The 19,734-nt window shown below is 42.4% G+C and overlaps 1 protein-coding gene across 2 annotated transcripts in view; it reads left to right on the top strand.

Annotated features, from left to right (window-relative positions):
* sertad2b (SERTA domain containing 2b) overlaps nt 1–17,470 on the top strand; it is a 48,399-nt gene extending 30,929 nt beyond the window's left edge. The window contains exons 1-2 of one of the 2 annotated variants that reach the window (XM_079248330.1): nt 2,337–2,442; nt 13,871–17,470. In XM_079248330.1, coding sequence (XP_079104456.1) covers nt 13,875–14,978 — 1,104 coding nt within the window. In that variant the 5' untranslated portion in view covers nt 2,337–2,442; nt 13,871–13,874 and the 3' untranslated portion in view covers nt 14,979–17,470. Of the gene's footprint in view, nt 1–2,336; nt 2,443–13,870 lie in introns of those variants that run through there. The other variant, XM_079248331.1, reaches the window with a different exon arrangement.
* Nucleotides 17,471–19,734: the final 2,264 nt, after the last annotated feature.

Raw genomic sequence — 19,734 nt, 5'->3', positions numbered from 1 at the left:
TCTAATTCTGGTTATAATCCCACGCATTACCACTCAAAGGTGATGGATGGAGGACGCATGTAGCTACATGCACGAAGTGATGAGTGGGACCAGTGAACTCACCATGACTCAGATCCACGCTGATAGTGGAATGCACACTCCTGAAGTAGTCGAACATGGTTTTTAACATGCTCTCTTTTTTACGTCTGATAATTATGGTCATTTTCAGTAAATATAGGTTCTTAAATCATTAACTAAACTTCAGAATTGAACATGTGAAGTTCTCTTTCTGATAGATCAGGCAGTCGAGACGTCAAAACGAAACCAAAGCCCCAGAAAACGAGAAGACATAAAAAAAGGAAATAGGAAATAAAATCAGTGTCAAACCATTAAAAAACAGGAATGTTTGGGGTAAATGTAGCCTCTGCAGAGATGGGGGGCCTAAAAGAAGAGAAATGAAGAAATAAAAAGAGATAGATGGCGGGAGGATGGGGAAGGAGGCAGGGAGGGATGTTGATCTCCAGCTCTCCAGTTGGTGTTGCTATGGTCCTGCCCTCCCTGCTCACTGAGCCATTTCCTGTTTTTGACCTGAAATCTTTATTTAGAGCCATCCCTCCTCGCTGCTCGGCATTCATGAGTCAACTTAGAGTCCAGAGAGATGAACACAGAACCAAAATCAGACCTTCATTCACCTCAGATGCTACGTATGCAAGCGTGCACAGAACAGACCGGGCTAACCTGCCTGTTAGCCGCGCTGCAGCTGAGGTTTCACACAGACTGAACTGTTTGCATGATCCAGGTACTTTCACATGTGCATTCCTGTTTGTTAAAAATAACATAATATTATTGTGTGCAATTGTCTGATTCCATGAGATCTGCACTCAGAATTGCAGCCTATACAGTATTTGCTCCAATGTCTTATTTAACAAACTGTTTCTAACAAGAAATAGCCGAGTTAAGAGGACAAGTGCAACAGAATTTGTATGAAAGTGTTGTTTTTGCTTGGATTGCTGTAAACTGAACTGTGTGCATGAGCTGTGATCTGAGAATTAGCTAATTTACAAGCTCAAAGAGCTTTTTTCCTCACAACAGAGGGGCAGAAAAGAAAAGTTTGCAGGGCTTTTGTTACCAGCTAGCACCAGTTCAGCTCCTACTGTTAAGATCTGCAGCCAAACATTTAATGAAGATGAGAGGAGGACTGCTGTCGTATTAGTTTTATGTTTGACCAAGCTGTCGTGTTTAGAGGCACCATGAAGATCTTAATTTCTGTTTTCCTCTCTAAGTAGAAGCTGAATAATTTAGTGCCACCGTTAGCGCTCGGTAAACAGCAGACTCCAGGATTTACTGAATACTTCATGGAAAAATGTGGAGGCTTGTACATATCAGCGGATAAGTGGGTGAGAAGGCAACAGGGGGCATTGGGGTCACAAACGGTCTAAGATGGCAGTTCTGTACCCTGTAGTGCTGCGGTGAACTGGTGTTTTGGGTCTGCCTGGAGCAGACTGCGGGGTTTTGTTTGAGTTACTGGACATCACCCTGCCATCTGCCGCGGGGCAGGACTGACTGACATCACTCGTCGGCCAAACTGTGCTGCTTCTGATTTCTGTGGCCGCTTATATGTCGATGAAATATAAATGAATTAGTTTCTATTTGATGTAAAAGAAGCAATGAAAGGAATCATTTAAAAAGGAAAAGCAAAGACCTTGTACAGTCTGGGAGAAGTCACATAAACTTTAGGTTTTTGTGAACATTGTGATATTTTAAGGGAAGAAAAGAGAAAAGGAAACATTGTGTTACAGAACAGTGTGAGTATGTGCCTGCGCGTGCGTGCATGCGTGCGTGAGAGTGGGCGGAGCAACAGTGACGACTGATCTCAGGGCAGCTGCTCGGTTTCAGCTTCTCCTGCTGCTTTCAGGGGCTACTTGTAAACCTCAAACTCTGAACGAAGCTCGGCTTAGAAATGTCAGTAACAATGCAGTAGTTACATTAACAATGATCTTTGTTGCGCAGTTGCAACTTTAAAAAAATTAAATCTAAAAAAAGAACAAGGTTTATAAAATTATTTGACTTTAACTAGCTGACAATTAAACGACGGTTGCTAATTTATTGAAGTATGTGTAACGATAACTTTTAAGGGGGGATTCTTGTGAGGCGTTTGAGGCTTAAACATATAGAATAAGTAAAACGTCGAACTCATATTTTATCTGTGTATCATTTCGTGTAATGTAGCTTGTGTATAAACAGCGTATGAGCGCGCGTGGAGGCTACGTTAATGTGAAATCTGACTGTCTGTGAAGGCAGCGGCGGTCCTGTTAACGGAGACTGTTTTCTCCTCCTATCAGCGCCATTGTGTGCCAGAGTCTCCGGGAGCGAGGGGCGATTGTTTTTTTTTTCTGTAACCGACTGGGATTGTTTAAATACCCCCTAATGTTTCTCTTTAGACCTCCGGCGGACTTGGATGTGGTAAGACACCGTTTTGTGGCTTTGGAGAAACGAAGTAAAACACGCGGAGGAAGTAGAACCGGCGTGGTAGAATAACCTATTTATAATGAATAATAGAGACGCTGACTCCTGGTGTTTCAGTGGAGCTGTAGGACAGCTGGGTCTTCTTGTAGAAGAAGTTTTAGTTAAATGAAGAATAAAAATTAAAATGTGTATCTAAAAGCGTGGGCTCTGATGTGTGGGGAAACTATTCTTGGTTTACTAAAACGATGTCGCCGCTTCTGAGTTTTATCTCTGTGGACTAAAGTCGAGATAAACTTTTTACAACCAGAAAACACACGGAGGACACTCTCTAAAACACGCTCACCGCGAAACCCAAACTTTAACTACTTCCTAATTAAAAAATAAAGCACAAGCCAGGCTATTTAAATGACGCAAAACTGCGTAAAAATGCTTAAATGTGCGCGTTTATCTGAAATTTCTGGTCGATATCGTGTCGATTGCTCATATTTAAGACTTAAAGTTGCACATGTTTCGTTTGCAAAGCATCGAAGCTGAACAGCTAATCTAAGAGTTAATGACATTTCCGTGTGAAATGAGTTCATGGAGGCTTGTGAAGCAACCCGTGGAGCAATTAAGTGATTTGGTTTTGAGTGTGTGGTGTCTCAGCTGTTGTAGTGGAAAAGGCCTCCGTTTCGTAACACACACCCCAACACAGCAGCCTGCACATGAATGACAGCACTTCTTCCTCACTTTTTTTTTCTTTAAGCTCCTCAATCTGCATGTAGGTCACCTCAAGGTTTCTTTACATCCTCTGGAGAGCACCATCAGCCTCACCTCTGACCACTAAATGCTGTTTGATTGAAGCTGAGGTGTGAAAAGAAGAAGCGATGCTGAGTTATACAGCTGGAAACCAGGAGTTAACCACAGAAGCTGGAGAAAAGTCTAGTTTTTGTTGTTGTTTTTTTTTCCTCTGAGCGAACCCCCCAGGAGGTCCCCAAACTCCATGCAAGGGGCAGAGCCCATCTATATAACAATAGAGTTGCTTTTTAGCAAACAGAAGCAATAGTATTTAAACAGGTGCTTAAATTTAAGTGTCTTTTTGCGTTTTGGAGAAAACCGCAATTTGTTTCAAGGCGTTAATTTCCATAGTCTCTTTTGGAGCTTTTTTTGATAAGATTTATCTTCTGATTTTATGTAAGGCTGTAATTCATGCCTGTATTCTTAGAAAATATGCCTAAAAAGCCATTTTGCTCAAACTAAATGAAGAAATTCTTCACAATAATAAGGTTAATTTTTGTATCCCTTGGACCTACAGCCACATAGGGACCTCAGAGAACAAGTTCTCAGCGTAGGAAATTTTACGTTCTTTAGTATGCTTGAATAATAAAACAAAGGAGAAATAAGAAATTTCTTTCTTAAGAAGAACACCATTATAACAACGATTTCAGTCACGTGGATGCCATTGATCACTTTCAGCAGCAAAATCATTTTCAGACGATAATGTTTGTGCTCAACTGGGCTTTTACCATCACTGTGTTAACATTAGGGCCTGATCTTTGAGCAAAAGTTAAATAATAACCATCATTGCCTTATTATCTTTATTTATTCATTAAAAGTAGGTGATTATATCTTTAATATTTCAGCCTTTAAACGAGCTGTTGTGGCTTAAAGGGGCAACTTGTGGTATTGAATTGTTTTTGGTGCGCATAAAAGCTGCATAAAGTTGGATATTACTTGTTATTTACCATCATAAGCTGCACATGTAAGCTACAGTAGTCAGACTCAGTGCATCATGGTTTTGCATACACCAGTAAGGGTTGTATCAGGATCGTTTGGATTTATGATAAAGTAATGAAGGTGTCCCCTGCGGTGGAAATGATGACACTTGCAGTGCTGAACAGTGGAGCCGAATCTGCTGTGATACACTGTGTGCTGCAGTAATAAGGCACATACTGCAGTAATAAGGCGGGTATTACCAAACACCCGGCGACCAGACATATTGATGCCATAGATGTCTGTAGCTTTCTGAGGCTTTGTCACTCCAAAGTGGCAAGCTGTTTTCTCCCTCGGTTCGGCAGAAAGAGCGGAGTGCTGATGAGCAGCGTGCAGACGCGTCTGCTGACCTAAATCTGCTCTCTTCTTCTGCCTTTTATTTATAGACTTAAGAGCGAGTGCATATGAGAGCGAGTGAGTTTGTGTGAAGCCACTAATGACCAGAAATTTTAGATGCACACTTCTTGTGTGCATGTAACATCAAGCTACAGTGCAGTTCAGTCAGAGTGATTCATAGTAAGAATACCAACACGTGAGTCACCTGTCAGGTCTGTCTGTGTAAATGTTTGCTGCCTACGCTTACCTGTGTTACAAATCCTAAACCTGCTGTTATTCCCGCTGCAAGCTGCACATTCCTAATGAAGTCTAGTTTCATCGTGAGTCAGGAGAGAAAATAAGTTTCACTTCAGTGCTGTTTCTGACCTTTACACCCACTAAGCTTTCTTTTTGCTCTGCATGTACTGTTGATCTGGACAGGAGTAGAATCACAGCATAAGTCCTTCATTTAGTTAAAGCTTTTCTGAAATAACTTTACTTATTTATTTTTATTATATTGATTTATTTTTATTACAGCTTTATTTCTATATTTTTTAATTTATGTGGTTATTTTTCTCTTTTTTTATTATTTAATTTAATTTTTTTTCTTCAGTTTTTTGGGTCTTTTATTGTTTCTTTTATTCTAACTGTATTTATTTAGTTTTCTGTAAGTAAATTGAAAGCTGAAACTTAGAAGTAAACTCATCAAGGTGTGTAGTGTAGGTGTGGGCGTTCAGCTTCTCACAACAGAAAGCATCGTGTCTCTCCCGGACGGCTGAGCTTGCGTACGGACGTTCCTGTTTTAATGTGAAAGGCTGTGTATTGCGCAGCAGAACGGCACTGTTTTGTAACCAGGTCTGTCATTACATAAGAGATTGTAGTAGATTCCCTATCTGATAGCCGCTGACCTCTGTCATGTGAGTATTTATGATGTTCACCATGAGGGAAAATGCTCACACACACACACACACACACACACACACACACACACACACACACACAGACCTTGTTTCCAGCTGTGTGATTGGCTTATTTATTTTGGTTTGGACTCTCCTCCACCATCTTCCCGCCCTTCTTGCTGTTGCACAGAAACAGAAGCGCCTTTCAGACATGAGCTACATCACATTAATGGCTTGAAATGACAGCATTTTGTATGTCAGGCGTAAGTTACCATTATGTTGGTGATCTCTGATGTGACCATGACTCCAAATCATGTGATGCATGAGGTTGGAGTTTCAGTCTGACTCTTAAGTCCCGCTATGGTTTGTATGTTGTCATGTAATTCATAAGGCAGCTTACATTACGGATAATAAAGTAATAATAAACCCCAGGCTGACAAATGAAACAACCATTTGGTGTGTAATCGACAGTAATTCTCCATATCAGCGTTTCCTGAATGGTTCAGTCGCTTCATGTTGGAGGTTTCTGAGTTCTGCAGCGTGCTACAAAATGACGCCACGCTGGGTTTATCTCTGTTGTTAAACACAAAACGTGAAGCCAAAAGTTTCTGTGGGGATAAAAATGCTTGCAAGGAGTCAGCTATCTGAATAAGTCTGATTTGGTCACGCCTTATTTTACGCACAAGTACTCAGAAATGTCACAAAACCAGTACGAGTGTGTTTGCAGACAGAGTAGTAGCAGTGAGTTGTCGCTCTGCTCGTTGTGTAACTGTATCTCAAGTTGTGTGTGGAAGTGTCGCTGTTATTGACCGTATTGGATCCGGTTAAGCAAACACTACAATGCACTATCTCTTCCTCTGGGTTTTGTCTGGAATGTGTTTACTAGTTTGACATTGTGTGCATGTGTGTGCGTGAGAGAGGGACAAGTGCACACACGGACGCTCACACAGGGTTAAGTTGGACGGTGTCGTCCTCATGTGCGGAGCTGGGTGCATTACAGTGTGGAGGAATAGTGGGAGTGCAGTCAAGACTGCGCACTGCCAAGTGTGTTACCGTTCGCCTTCACACACACACACTCACACACGTGGACGGCGAGATTAATGCACCAAGCATGCAGTGTGGGGCTACGTTCGTCTACCTGCAACGGGGGAAGCATATGTCCATACTTCATGCACGTACAGAACCTGAAATAGCCCGACGAGGGGGAGGGGTGGATGTGCAGCTCAGGAATGGAAACCAGCGTATCCGGTTACAGGATCATAATATCACTGCAGTCCATCCACTCGCTCTGCACTACTGCACAACACACACACTTCTACTCCCTACAGCCAGCTCCAGGAATGATCTGCTCATCCCACATGTCTAATGTGTGTTTGCAGGTACAGCTGACAGGCGAGTACACACACACACACACACACACGATCTCAAGTTGAAATGTCTACAACAATCTTTTATATTTTTTTTAAATTGTTTTTCTCCTACAGAAGCTAAATTCATCTCACTTTTCCACAATCATTCATATCTAGTTTGTGTTAAACTTAAGATGTGGATATTTAATGATCCTGTTTTGTGTTTGTTGCTGCAAATCCTCAGCTCCTCTTGCTTTGAGTCTGCAGGCTGAACTGAAGACGTTGATCCACTCGTTCTGTTTGTTTAGGATATTTTGCACAATTTACAGTCATCTTAATGTCCAAAAAGCAGCAGAAAAAGGTTTGCACATTTCCCCAAAAAGCCTTAGAGCGGCTGCTACAGTAACAGCTACTGGACTTCTGTCAAAGTGAAGCGTCCTCATTTTGGCATGACGTGTCAACTCCTCCATCTTTTAGTCATATTTATAAGTTATGGTGACTTGTGGAGTCGTTAGCGTTGAAGGCTCTGACCTTCAGATTGATATAAAGTCATACTTGGTTGATTATTTTGTTTTGTTTTGTTTTCTTCCCGGAAAGTTGTTAAGAAATTGCACTTTTTGGAGTCTTTTGTAGAAACGAGGCAGTCATCAGCGGTCCATGTGAAGTCAGAATGACCTTGTCTCCATGCTTGGAAAGCAGTTTCTCCTCCACCTCTGTGTGTCGTGTCTTCCTCTTGTTTATAACCTGCTTTTCTTCTTCTGGTGTGTTCATAAGGAGGCCTAGAGTACAGGATGATGCCTGTGAACTCTGACAGTCAGTAGTGGGAGCAAGGAGGGTGGGAGGTGAAACCTAGACGGTGAAATAAAAGGATGGGAAGGAGGTTACTGAAAGTATGAGTGGAGAGGAGGTAGGGAAGGAAAGAGGAGGATAATGAAGTGGAATGTAAGGGGTGGGGCACCTCTGGTATGTCGGCTCTCCACTGTGTGAAGCGTCTAAACACCCGGCCATGACTCAGAGAGTCAGACATGCGCAGCTGCTTTGCTTTCAGTCACACACCCGCAAGCTGCTTTCAGACGCTTTGCTGCTTTCTAGTTGTTTCTCTGACGCTCTGGTTTGACGTTTTGCTGGAAGATCCATAAGCGGCGACTGGAGGAACTCATCATTTAAATGTTTGAATCCAAGTGAATGTTAGAAATCAGGTTTTGATTGAACTGAAATGAGACTCCGTTCACACTGTAGGCAAACGTTAACCGAATCAGACTTTTTCCCTGAAATATGACCCATATCAGATCTTTTTGTTACTGTGAACAGTACAAATCCGATTGGTTTAAAATCCACCGCTGGTCACGTTCAGGTGATATGATTGGATACGTATCTGAGCTTTTACAAAGCAGCTTGAGTCTGAACGGTCATGTCGCATTTCATCTGACTTTTTACGTCACTGATGTGAGACAGACGTCACAGTTCTGTGCCGGGGGAGGTTGGGGCACCCCGTAAGTGTGTATCACAATTTTTTTTCCTTCTATGACTTTGATAATCACACACACACACACATAGCTTAGCATCCATATTTACCTCTAAACAGGGTGCTGCGTGTGACATTCCGACTTCATCCATGTGTGCGGGTCACTTCAGGGTAGGCGTGGGAAAATTGAATGTGTGTCGTCTCACCAGGAAAATACAAATATGGGCAAAGAGGTGGAGCTGAGAAGGGGGCTGTGAGCGTCATGGTGGATGATTGACATCGAACAAACTCCGAGCTTTCTGTAGCTAAAAGGAGAGCTAACCAGCTAACAGGGGTAAGCAGGCTAGGGCAAAGTCACGTTGTTAACTGGCTAAAAACCGCGGTTGTTCTACGTTCTTCTCACTTGAAGTGGGAGATTGGGTACCTGTCAATCAAAAGGACACGCCCCTAAATATGCCAAACTTCGAGATTAAATTACTTTAAAACGGGCGAGTTAGAAAAAAAATTCACTCCCTCCGCAGTTGTCATGAAGGTAAACCTGACCTATTAAACCGAAAATTGATTTTTGTACCAGGCTGCAAACATGTTTATTTCTGCTGTGGAGTTGGTCTTTTTAACATGAGAGTCTATGAGGATTCACTCTGTTTTGGAGCCAGACCCTAGTGGATGAACGTGGAACTGCAGTTTTATGCACTTCCGCATAGACTTCACTTTTTACTGCCGGACGTTGCCGCTTGGTCCTAACTGACCCTGTGATGGACTGGCGACCTGTGCAGACTGCAGCTCTCGGCTCTTAGCGTTCGGGTGAGGCTCCAGGACCCCATCACACATTACAAACGCTGGATATTTACACACATCTTGCCTTTTATAGCATGAAGCTGTATGAATGTGGGTTTGCAATGTTCTGACTTGTGGGTGCAAACATGCTAATTAATCCAAATCCAGCTTTCGTTCACCCTAAATTGTGACAGTCTGATTCATTAGTCAGCTGATTACACCATGTTGTCCAAAAGTATTGAGACGTCTGCCTGCACATTGACTTTAATAGTGTCCCGTTTTTAATCTGTGGGGTTTAATACGGAGGTGTTTCACTCTTCACAGCTTCAATTCCCACAAGAAAAATGTGTTTATAGATGTTTTTTGCTATTATTCAGCAAGTGCATTTGTGACGTCAGGCTCTGATGTTGGATTAGAAGAACTGGCTCACGGTCTTTGCTCTAATCCATCTGGAAGGTTTTTTTTTATCAGATTGAAGTCAGGACTCTGAGCCGATCGGTCCATAAAACCTAAATTCAATGATTCCAAAACTTTATGGTGTATTTGAGTGATGGACTGGCCACTAGTGATAGATATTACCATCAGGGTCCTGGATAAAGCCATGAAGTCATATGGTAATAAACAGTAATAACTTATTAGAGGGTTATGTATTGGAGGGCAAAGTATTTGGAATTGATACTAACTCAGTCTGTTAGTATGAGGATGTATGATGATGTTAAATGTGAAACCATTCGCTGTGCGTTGGGTTATTTTCTTGCTTTGAAGAGTTTTTAACATAACTGCTGATTGATGATGTCAATGAAGAAAAAAAGATTGAATAACCCTTTTTTCTTTTTTACATAATTTCTTGTAGTTAAGAAGAATGGACCAGCTTCAGGTTATGTGCACATTAACATGAACTAATTCTGATAAGGAGCCGTTACATCAGGGTTGTCAGACACACGACTCATGGGCCAGAACCAGCGAAAATTATTAGGAAGATGTTATTTGTCATCATAAATTTGTGCTCATGCTGTCGCATATTCTTGTGTTTAAATATAAATATGTCCAAGTCAGGAGGATAGAGGTTTGATGGGGTGTGCCAGTTCAGCAACACAGATGTCGAAATATAAATACATTTATGTTTAAAATAACCCAGAGCTTTTAACAAGTTACTCTTTACTATAATGTGATTTTTTTTTTTTTTTTTTTTTACATCCATTGTGATCTGTAAGTCGTTAAAAGATATTTAAATGAAATGAAAAAGTGGGATGTTGGTGGCTAAGGAGGTAGAGCCAGTTGTCCACTGGCCTGAAGGTCGGCGACTCGAGTCCCGCTCCTCCATGATGCAGCCCCAAGGGGGGTCGGTCCCAAGCCTGGATAAATGTAAGGGTTGCATCAGGAAGGGCATGCGGTGTAAAATGTGCCAAAAACACACAAATAGGGTTTCCATACTGGATCAGTCAATGGAAGCAGGTGATTCGTTGTGGCAAAGCCTTGAGAAAAGGAAAAAACCGAAAGGAAAGCAGGAGGATTGTACAAACATATCGTACACATTTATAAAATACACACAATAAAAATCTAAAATAGAAAAAAATGTGTAATTGATATTAAATATTCTGTAAACTGCCCTTTTTTTCCTCAAGAAATCTCTGGTTAATTTAATGTAAACATACTGATAATGTTCCACTTTTGACTAAAACAGAAGTTTTTATTGTTTACAAGTTGTTATGCTGTTCTTTCATTGGTCCAGAACTAAAATGAGTTTGACATCTTACATGTATGTGGACGTGTTGGTGGGGTGCATTTAGGAGAATGTGGAGACTCAATGGAAGCTGTAGTTGAGAGGAGCCAATATTAGTGAACCTGGTTTATTATAAGGACTTCAACTAATTTACAACATTTTTTGAGCAATTTTTTTTTAAATTATTTTATTTTACAGAAACCAAATGTGTCTGAGTTTCTGAAAGAATTTCAGTCTGGGGGGGTGGGCGGATCTTCATGTCCCTCTTACCTCCCAGATCAGCCCACACTACTCCTCTACTTCCTCCTCGGCTTCCTCCTCTTCCTTCCTGACCCCCCACCCCCACCCCTCCCACACCAGCTCCTCCTCCTCCCACCCCCATCCCGGTCTTTGTCATCTCTTTGGGTGAATTCCCAGCTGACTCTGTCATGGCAACCAACCAGTCGTGGTGACTGGGCCTGCAGCTTACACTTCCTGTATGTGCGCTCAGACGATTGTGTGTGTGTGTGTGTGTGTGTGAGAGAGACCAGACGCATGCGCAGTGTGTCGGAGAGTAGACAGCGACTGGCTGCATGAGCCTGTCAGCCTGGATTAAAGTCAAACACACTGCAGCAGTGCCTCGTTTTTCTTTGCTTTCCTGCGTTGCATGAGGAGATGTGTGTGTTTGGTTTCATCCAGAAATCAGTCAAACTGCTGGAACATGTTTAGTAGTTTTTCTCCACATCGGTAATTCAGTGTGCTGCTCTAATATGTTAGCAGACGGGAGGATGAGGGAGGGTTGGGATGAATTCTGGCCTGTGATCCCGTACTACAGCCGAGAACGCTGCAATTACATAACTTACTGTGTGTGTGTGTGTGTGTGTTTGTAATGAAATACAGTATGCAGTGGCGAGGCCCCCGCTGCTGCTGATCATCATCGTCCGTTATGTTTTTTTCTTCATTTAGATTAAATCCTGTTGTAATGTGCTTCTTGAGCCACCAGTTTAATCTCTTAGTTTTCGATCTCTGAACTTGACTGGCGAATGTGTCGTTCCAGTCGAATCAAGCTGTTCCAGTTACCACAGTTCATTTAATTGGACTTTTATCCCTCTGCCTGTAGACAAGCACAGAGCAGAGTTTTACAACTCTGATATAACAGATGACAAACAAATCAAATTAAATTCACTTTATTTATCCGTTCGGAACTTATTAAGGCAACATTATTCTGGACTGAGACTGCGTTCACATTGCACTTCTTAAACAAATCGGACCTTTTAAAAAACGTTTCACCCCACACCAGAGGGATTAAATAAATGAAGCTGCATCAGATCGTTGTGGGCCTGTTGATCAGAATTTTATCAGAACTTTGACCAAATTCTTCCACATTTTCCCTGGGAGTAATTTCTCCTGTTAAGAGCCATCTGTAATCCCACACGCCTAAGTTTTGGTTGCGTTTATCCTCGGTGCGGGTGAAAATTGTGCGCTGAACCCACAATGCACTTTGTTTTGTAGTCCACTTCCTGTATTTGGTCCACTTGACACAGACCAAGACCTGCGTTTGTAGGCAGAGCGAGTTTGCTTCTTGGATGCGAGTCAGAAATTGTTCCCCAAACGAAACGGACTTTCTCAGCAAACGGATTCAGAAAGGTTTCTGGTTTACCGATTATGTTGTAACTGTACTGCAAATCTCTTGCAAATTTCTTTTCGGAATTAAACTTGATTCCGATGTAAGTGTCTGGTTTATTTGCATTTTCATTCCGAACTATTTAATTCCTCTGTCATGTAAACCTTCATTCCGCTCTAAGTTAATTCCGGTCGTTCGGAGCATGTTCGTTACCTTGTCCTGTGCCGATGATGTGCGTTGTTTTGCCTTCCATGTTTGGTGGTCTATCCTTCTTTTTCTTCTCAGTTGCTGCAAAAAGTGATAAGATCATAATAAAATCATGATAAAAATAATGGCGAAACTGGTACTGTAGTTTTTACAAGTTCCGACTGGAAAGACGAGAAGCAGGGAGCCAACTTTGTTTATTTCCGGTATACATCATACGTCACGTGCACCCTCTGTCCAATCAGAACCCTTCCCAACCGTCTCTCTAAAGAGGAATTAAGTGAGGACGTGTTTCATGTAGACTTTCATTAAGAAATATCATTTTCATGTAAACTCGTAGGAGAATACATTAATTCTGAATTTTAAAACATCATGTATCTGTAGCCATGCATGTCTTTGGATGGTGGGAGGAAGTCAGAGTACCCGAGCCCACGCTTACACGGGTAGAACATACAAACTCCACACAGAAAGGCCACTGTTGGAACGCCTCTCCGGCTGAGGCGGTAGCTTTACATCAGTTGCGAAGATCCAAGATTTAACACCAACTTCCACTTTGGTTAAAGTATTTATCTCTGTTGCGGAATTACGATATTTATTTATTGTTTGAATGATTTAACTTTATTGAAACATACACTACAAGTCACACATTACCATGCCAAACGTTACAAACCATTAGATTTAATGGAAGAGTGAGTCCAAACTTTTGACTGGTGGTGTGAGTACATCGGTCTGATGTCCAGGTGAAGCCAGCCTTTTTACTGACAGACAGTTTGGGAAGAAGTTTCCGTGTCCTTTGAAAAACTGGCTTTTCAAGTTATGAACCATCTTTTTTATTTTATTTATGTGCTGACCAGTTAGAAATGAGACTCAGAGTGTCAGGCACCTGTTTCCTTGTTTTTATGAATGTTTATTCAAGATACAAATTAGTCTAAGAGAATCAGCATGAAAGAAAAATAAAATAAACCAGTTAGATTGAAAACAAATTAAATAAAGTTTGTCGCAAATGGGCGTGATGTGAGTTGGTGGGTGTGATAAGAGTGTATGGGCAGGTCGTGGGTCGTAAGAAATGATGTGGGCCGTAAGATATGACATGGGTCGGTGGGCATGACATGGGTTGGTAGGCTTAATGTGAGTCAATGGGCTTGACGTGACTTGGTGGGCGTGATGTGGATGACATGAGTCAGTGAGTGTGACGTGGGTAAGTGGACATGACGTGGGCCGCTGGGCTTGACGTGAGTCGGTTGGCATGACGTGGGTCGGTGTGTTACCTTTTGCTTGACTAACTTGCATAAATGCTAAAAGTGTGTTAACCCCCCGTCTCCGGGTTTGTGTTTGCAGATATATGTTCGGTAAAGGTGCGAAGCGGAAGCTGGACGAGGATGAAGAGGGGCTGGAAGGCAAAACGCTGGAGGTGTCGGTGGCGGAAGGGGGGCTAGGTGTCGCTCCCGAGGGTCTCTCTAAGGTGTCGTACACCCTGCAGAGACAGACCATCTTCAACATCTCCCTGATGAAGCTGTACAGCCAGCGGCCGCTCGGCGAGCCAAGCCTGGAGCGCCGCGTTCTCATCAACAACATGCTGCGGCGCATCCAGGACGAGCTGAAGCAGGAGGGCTCCCTGCGGCCGCTGCTCCTCCCGCCCTCGCCGCCGCCCGACGACCCCATGGACGAGGGATTCCGCGAGGCACCGCCGTCTTTCGGCGCTTTGTCATCGGCTGCTCAGGCGTCCCAGCCGTCTGCGCTCTCGATGCCGGCGATCGCTCCCCCGCCTTCCCCCCACCCAATGGTGCCTCCCAGCTTCCAGGCATCCCCAACCGGCCCCCATCGGGTGGAGGCCTGCCTCACTCCAGCCTCTTTACTGGAGGAGGATGGAGGAGATTCAGCCTTTTGCTCCCCCTCCCCTCCTACTCCTCCTCTATCTCCACCTCCTGCACCCCCTCCCTCAGCACTTATGAGCCCCGTGGCTGCCCCCTCTCTGAGCAACATGGAACTGGGTCCTCCCGCAGCCATAACAAGGACAGTAGCAGCTAATACTACGACCATGACTACCTCCCCAGCTCCCACACCCACCACCCAGTCTCCCCAGTTAGCATCCCTGTCCCCGCCCTCCCCAAGCCCAGGCAGAGACTGCAGGACCACGTGTGCTAAACCAGAGGCAGCTGCCATTTTCCTGGTGGAGAGCCGCTCCACAGAGCTCCGTCAAACGGAGCCCATGCTGCCCCCTGGTGGCCTGGCAGACATTTCCTCCTTGCCTTCATCCCCCCCTTCCTCCCCCTCGCCCGGGTTCCTCTCAGACTTGGCGCTGGACGACATCCTGTTGGCCGACATCGACACGTCCATGTATGACTTTGACCCCTGCACGACGGCTTCAGCTGTTTCAGCCAATCAGCCTTTCAAAATCGACCTGACAGAACTGGACCACATCATGGAGGTGCTGGTGGGGTCGTGACTCGAGGAAACAGAGACTCTTTAACCTGGAAAACGTCTGGAATGAGACATTTGGGATCGATTTTTCTTTGTTTTGTTTTAAGTCTTGAGTTTGGTTTTTTTCTTCTTTGTTTTCTTCAGAGGTCGGTAATTGTAAACATCAAAGGTGATGTCAGTTTGTACTACTATCAACTACTACTTCTACACAACACTGTGCATGCACTGTGCTCACCTTTCCAGGTATGGAAATGAAGTAACTGGGAAACAAAAACGCACATATATTTGTATATCTGTACTTGTGAGGACTTTTCATCAACGCCCCTCATTTCCTAATCCCGAATCCTCTTTCTAATCTTTGACTCGGATCTAAGCCTTAACTCCAAATGCTAACTGTAAATATTGTTTATCTGCTTCAATTAAGCCATCGTTGTGGGGAGATATTCTCCTCACAGGTACAGAAATACAAGTAAACACACACACACACACACACACACACACACACACACACACACTGTAATTATGGCTTTTAGCAGACGAGTGCCTTTCAAATGACCACTTATTCTATTCCTGTTTTTCAGTATTTTTTTGTTTTTCTCATTTTAAAAACCAACTGAGGTCACTCCTCGTTCTTTTTTTAATTTATTGTATTAAAGCTATTAATAAGTAAGGTAATTTTACATGATCAAACGCTAATTATTTAATCTTTATTGTATTGCAGGTGCAAGCGTTTTTGTTTAGTTGCGCATTAGCTTTGCTTTGGGAGTAGCTCCAAAACACATCGACAGGTTGTTTGTTGTTGTGCACATCAATTCTGCTGACTTCCTTCCGATTTCTTTCACTATTTTTTCCCTTCTTTCGTCTCTTCCCGCCTTATTGGTAGGCGCATCTAACTGTGCCGCTTACAACTTTGCATGAGCTCGGTCACATGAGCTGATTTTTCGCGATCCACTCGCGGTGGAATTCAAATGAGCTACGCCCACGGGAAAGCGTGTTTACATTGGAAGTAAAGTGTCGGACGTAGGTGAGCAGAAAAGTGCAACCCGGGCAGCAGTTCAAGCAGGTTTGGATTATAAAAGCAGGGCGTGCAGTATTACTGAGACTTCTGTGGCGTATGTTTACTTCTCCCTGTAGATGTGTTCATTTACTACTGTTTCCAGTCGCACACGGCGTGAACACAGATTTCTACTGAAGTAGGAAACCAAAACCACAGTGTTAACCTGACGGCTGCTGTTTCGCAACACTAAACACTCGACAGAGGCCACGTTTCTGGCACAAAAACCACAAAACTCCTGGCTCTCTGCTACAAGTACCACATGATAATTTACGTATCTTCTGCTTGTTGTCAGTTCATTGTACGAGAAACATTTCTGGTCAGTTTGTAGCAACGGTCCAAAGAGAGAGAATACATCACTGGTAGCAAAACAGTCAATAAATCAAGCCCAGTGTTGTAAGTGGATCCGTCAGTGGCATTTCTGTGGGGGTGGGTGGGATCTCATGGTGAAACTCCTTTCATTCGCTCTCCGGTCTTCATTTGACTTCAAGCCTCCTGAAGGTTTAACTAGAAGTCGAGCACATAGCAACTCCTTCGTACTGTTTGTCCACGTCTTCGTCCCTTTCACCGAAGTTTTGGAGTGCTTTTGTTTTCCAATGAAGTTATTTATTCATTTTGTTTTGTCTTTTCTGTGTAAATATATTTATTTTTGTTGTGAAATGAACATATGGATTGTAAATGTGTGTACAGAATGTGTGGTAGGAATGTATTTTAGATAGGAATGTATCCGAGTGTGGATTACCGGGTGGAAGCCATTTTTAAAAGAAAAAATATACATAGGTAATTATACGATAATGTTTTATTTGTTTGTTTGATGCTTTCTTATTGATCTGTTTGTAGGGTGGCGGCTACATCTTTTTAAGAAAAATCTTTTTTACCTGTTTTTGGTTTTTTTTTGGTTCAGCATTTCCAGTTGAAGGAAAACAGTCGATGCAGCAATACTGAAAAATAATCCCATCTTCAACCCTTCGGATGTCAAGACTCCAAAGCCTGTCACACTCATGCTTCAATGCCAAAAGTAATGTACATAGTTTGACAACATTTGAGCTCCTGAGACTTCTCAATCAGTGTTTGTCACCAAATCGGTTTTAGCGCTGTCTGAACTTGTGGAGGCGGATAAGGACTGCCCGCGGCCGAGGCTGACTTCCTCTACAAAGGCTGTAATTCACACAGACCTCAGAGCTGTGCCTTTTTCTATGCAATAGAACACAAACGTACAGAGAGAAATGATCAGCTGATCGCTGTATTGGGTCTGTAGATACGATGTAAATGTAAACACTTCCAGTGAAAGATTTGGACAGTAATTCTTTGAAAGGAACGGCAGCTGTCCAGATTTTGACTGAAACTGTCTACATACCTAAAATATATATAAATGAAAAGCTGTTTATGAATTTGAAACAGTCTTACTTTTGTAGTTTTATAAATACATATAAAAATATAAATATATATATACAATAAAGTGTAAAAAGTACTACGCCTCCTTGTGTTGTTTCTCCTTTCTTGTGCACAGGACCTCACTTGCACTTAGGTTTAACAATTGTTGGAATACAATTGAGTTCAATGTTTTTCAAATCTCATAAACTAATATTTTATTCACAACGTAGCATAGAAACATTTTACTACTCTAAAGGATATTAGTTCATCAGGTCAACAATACATTGGTGGAATAAAGCACTCAAAAACAGAATCTACATGTGACATACCTCAAATATTGAGGTTAACTGGTGACATGACTGAGTATAAAACGTGCATCTAAGATGTGCTGATCCTCAGTATTCTGTGGAAAACTGCATTAAAAATTAGGATTAAATTTCAGAGAAATGTTCTTTTCATCGCTTTATATGGTGCTCCTGTTCAACACAAGTATCTAATCAGCCAATCACAAAGCAGCAACTTGACACATTTAGTCATGTGGACATGGTGAAGACGACTTGCTGAAGTTCAAACCGAGCAGCAGAATGAGGAAGAAAGGATTTACTTTACTGAACAGGACATGGTTGTTGGTCTGAATGTTTCAGAAACTACTGATCTACTGGGATTTCCACACATACCACCATCTCTAGAGTTTAAAAGGTCTGAAGAAGAGAAGATATTCAGCGAGCAGCAGTTGTCTGTCAGACAAGATGGAGTTTCAGCAAAGGTATGTAGAATATCATCTGTGAACACACAACATGTCCAACCTTGAGGGAAATGTTCTACAGCAGCAGAAGACCACACCGCGTACCACTGCTGTCAACTAAGAACAGGAAACTGAGGCTACAATTCACCAGAACTGGACATCAGAAGATGGAGAAACTGGTTAAAAAACTTGCACAGTGGACCTGATAAAAATGACCAGTTCACCAAAAAGAACTAGTTCACAGAGAATCTGCACAACCCGGTTTACACCTGCGGTCTTTTCAGTAAATAACCAGATTGTATTTAACATGCATTTCTCTTCACACAGGAAGTCCCATATTCTCTGATTCGGTCTTTCTACATCTGTTTTAGGAAACTACCTCACAGCTTCGTGGCCTGGACTGCGATGCAGCACTAAAGCCAGAGAAGAGCAGCACAGCTGAAGGGCTTTGGGCTCAGTGTATGTGGAAAATGCTTCTTCCAAACTGTAAAATGACCGTTTTTGGCAAAGAACTTTGAAAATATTAGATGTGGTCTAATTGGATTTATTCAAATCCTCCTTACTCGACCGAACCCCAGTAGTGTGAGTGCTGGAAAAAGCCACACATTTCCACTGTTTCCAGTTATCAGCGTTTATATGGTGAAACTGATTGGAGCTACTGCAGGATTTTATGATCAAGAGAATTTAATTCAAATTAAAAATAATTTAATTAGCCTTAATAAAAAATACACTTGACAACAAACATCTGATGCTTAATGACTTTTCAGGGACTCAGTCAGGAAATGCAAAAACATCAAATAAACATTTCCACATAAAGATTGTGAAATGCAGCATTCACCACAGAATGATCCCTTTTCTCTTTCTTTTTGTGCTGTTTCTTCTTTAATGTCTGAGCAACAATTCATCCATCTCCACAGAAAACGGCAGCCTGTGTCTGTCTGTTTTTGTTTTTTCCCCCCGTTCACAGCGGCACAATGCCAACATTAGCCACTGCTGAACAACTCCTGCTCCGCGGGCCGGTGGTTATTTCCAGCATTCAGGCCACACAGCTGTGACGGGAAGGGGACAGTCTGTCTCTGTTGGTGGAGAGAGGCAAAGTTTTCCTCCACTTAGCAACAGCAGAGCTAAGGTCAGTAAGGACAACGCAGGCAAGTCAGTAATGGAGGCAGTGGAACGGAGGGCTCCCCCTGACAATGAACTCTGTGGGGCATGTACGACTGGACAGAAATATACCACATAACACAGATCCATCCAAGAAAAATAAGATTAATTATACCAGCAGGTGAACATAAAACCAGAGAAACACTTCCTGGATGTGATGTTAGCAAAAAAAAAACTAGTTGGAAATCACAAATCAGTATCACGGTAATAGATTACATTAAGCAGAGGTGGATCACAAATCACATCGTGTTCTTTATTCTTTGTTAATACTAACTTATTTAATACACTGTGTAAATAATGATAACAACGCAATTTATTCTCTTTTAACTTTTCATTTATGGGGAAATGATCAAATTTAAAATACACGCTGATTATTACTGCATCACTCCATCAGTTCAATTAACTATTCAAAAAAATTAAAATCAAACGTTATTTCTTGGGCACTTT

Source organism: Telmatherina bonti (assembly GCF_933228915.1).
Source record: "Telmatherina bonti genome assembly, chromosome: 11".
Classification (NCBI taxonomy): domain Eukaryota; kingdom Metazoa; phylum Chordata; class Actinopteri; order Atheriniformes; family Telmatherinidae; genus Telmatherina; species Telmatherina bonti.
The sequence above is the reverse complement of the archived record's forward strand: the minus strand, read 5'-3'. Positions and strand labels throughout refer to the sequence as shown.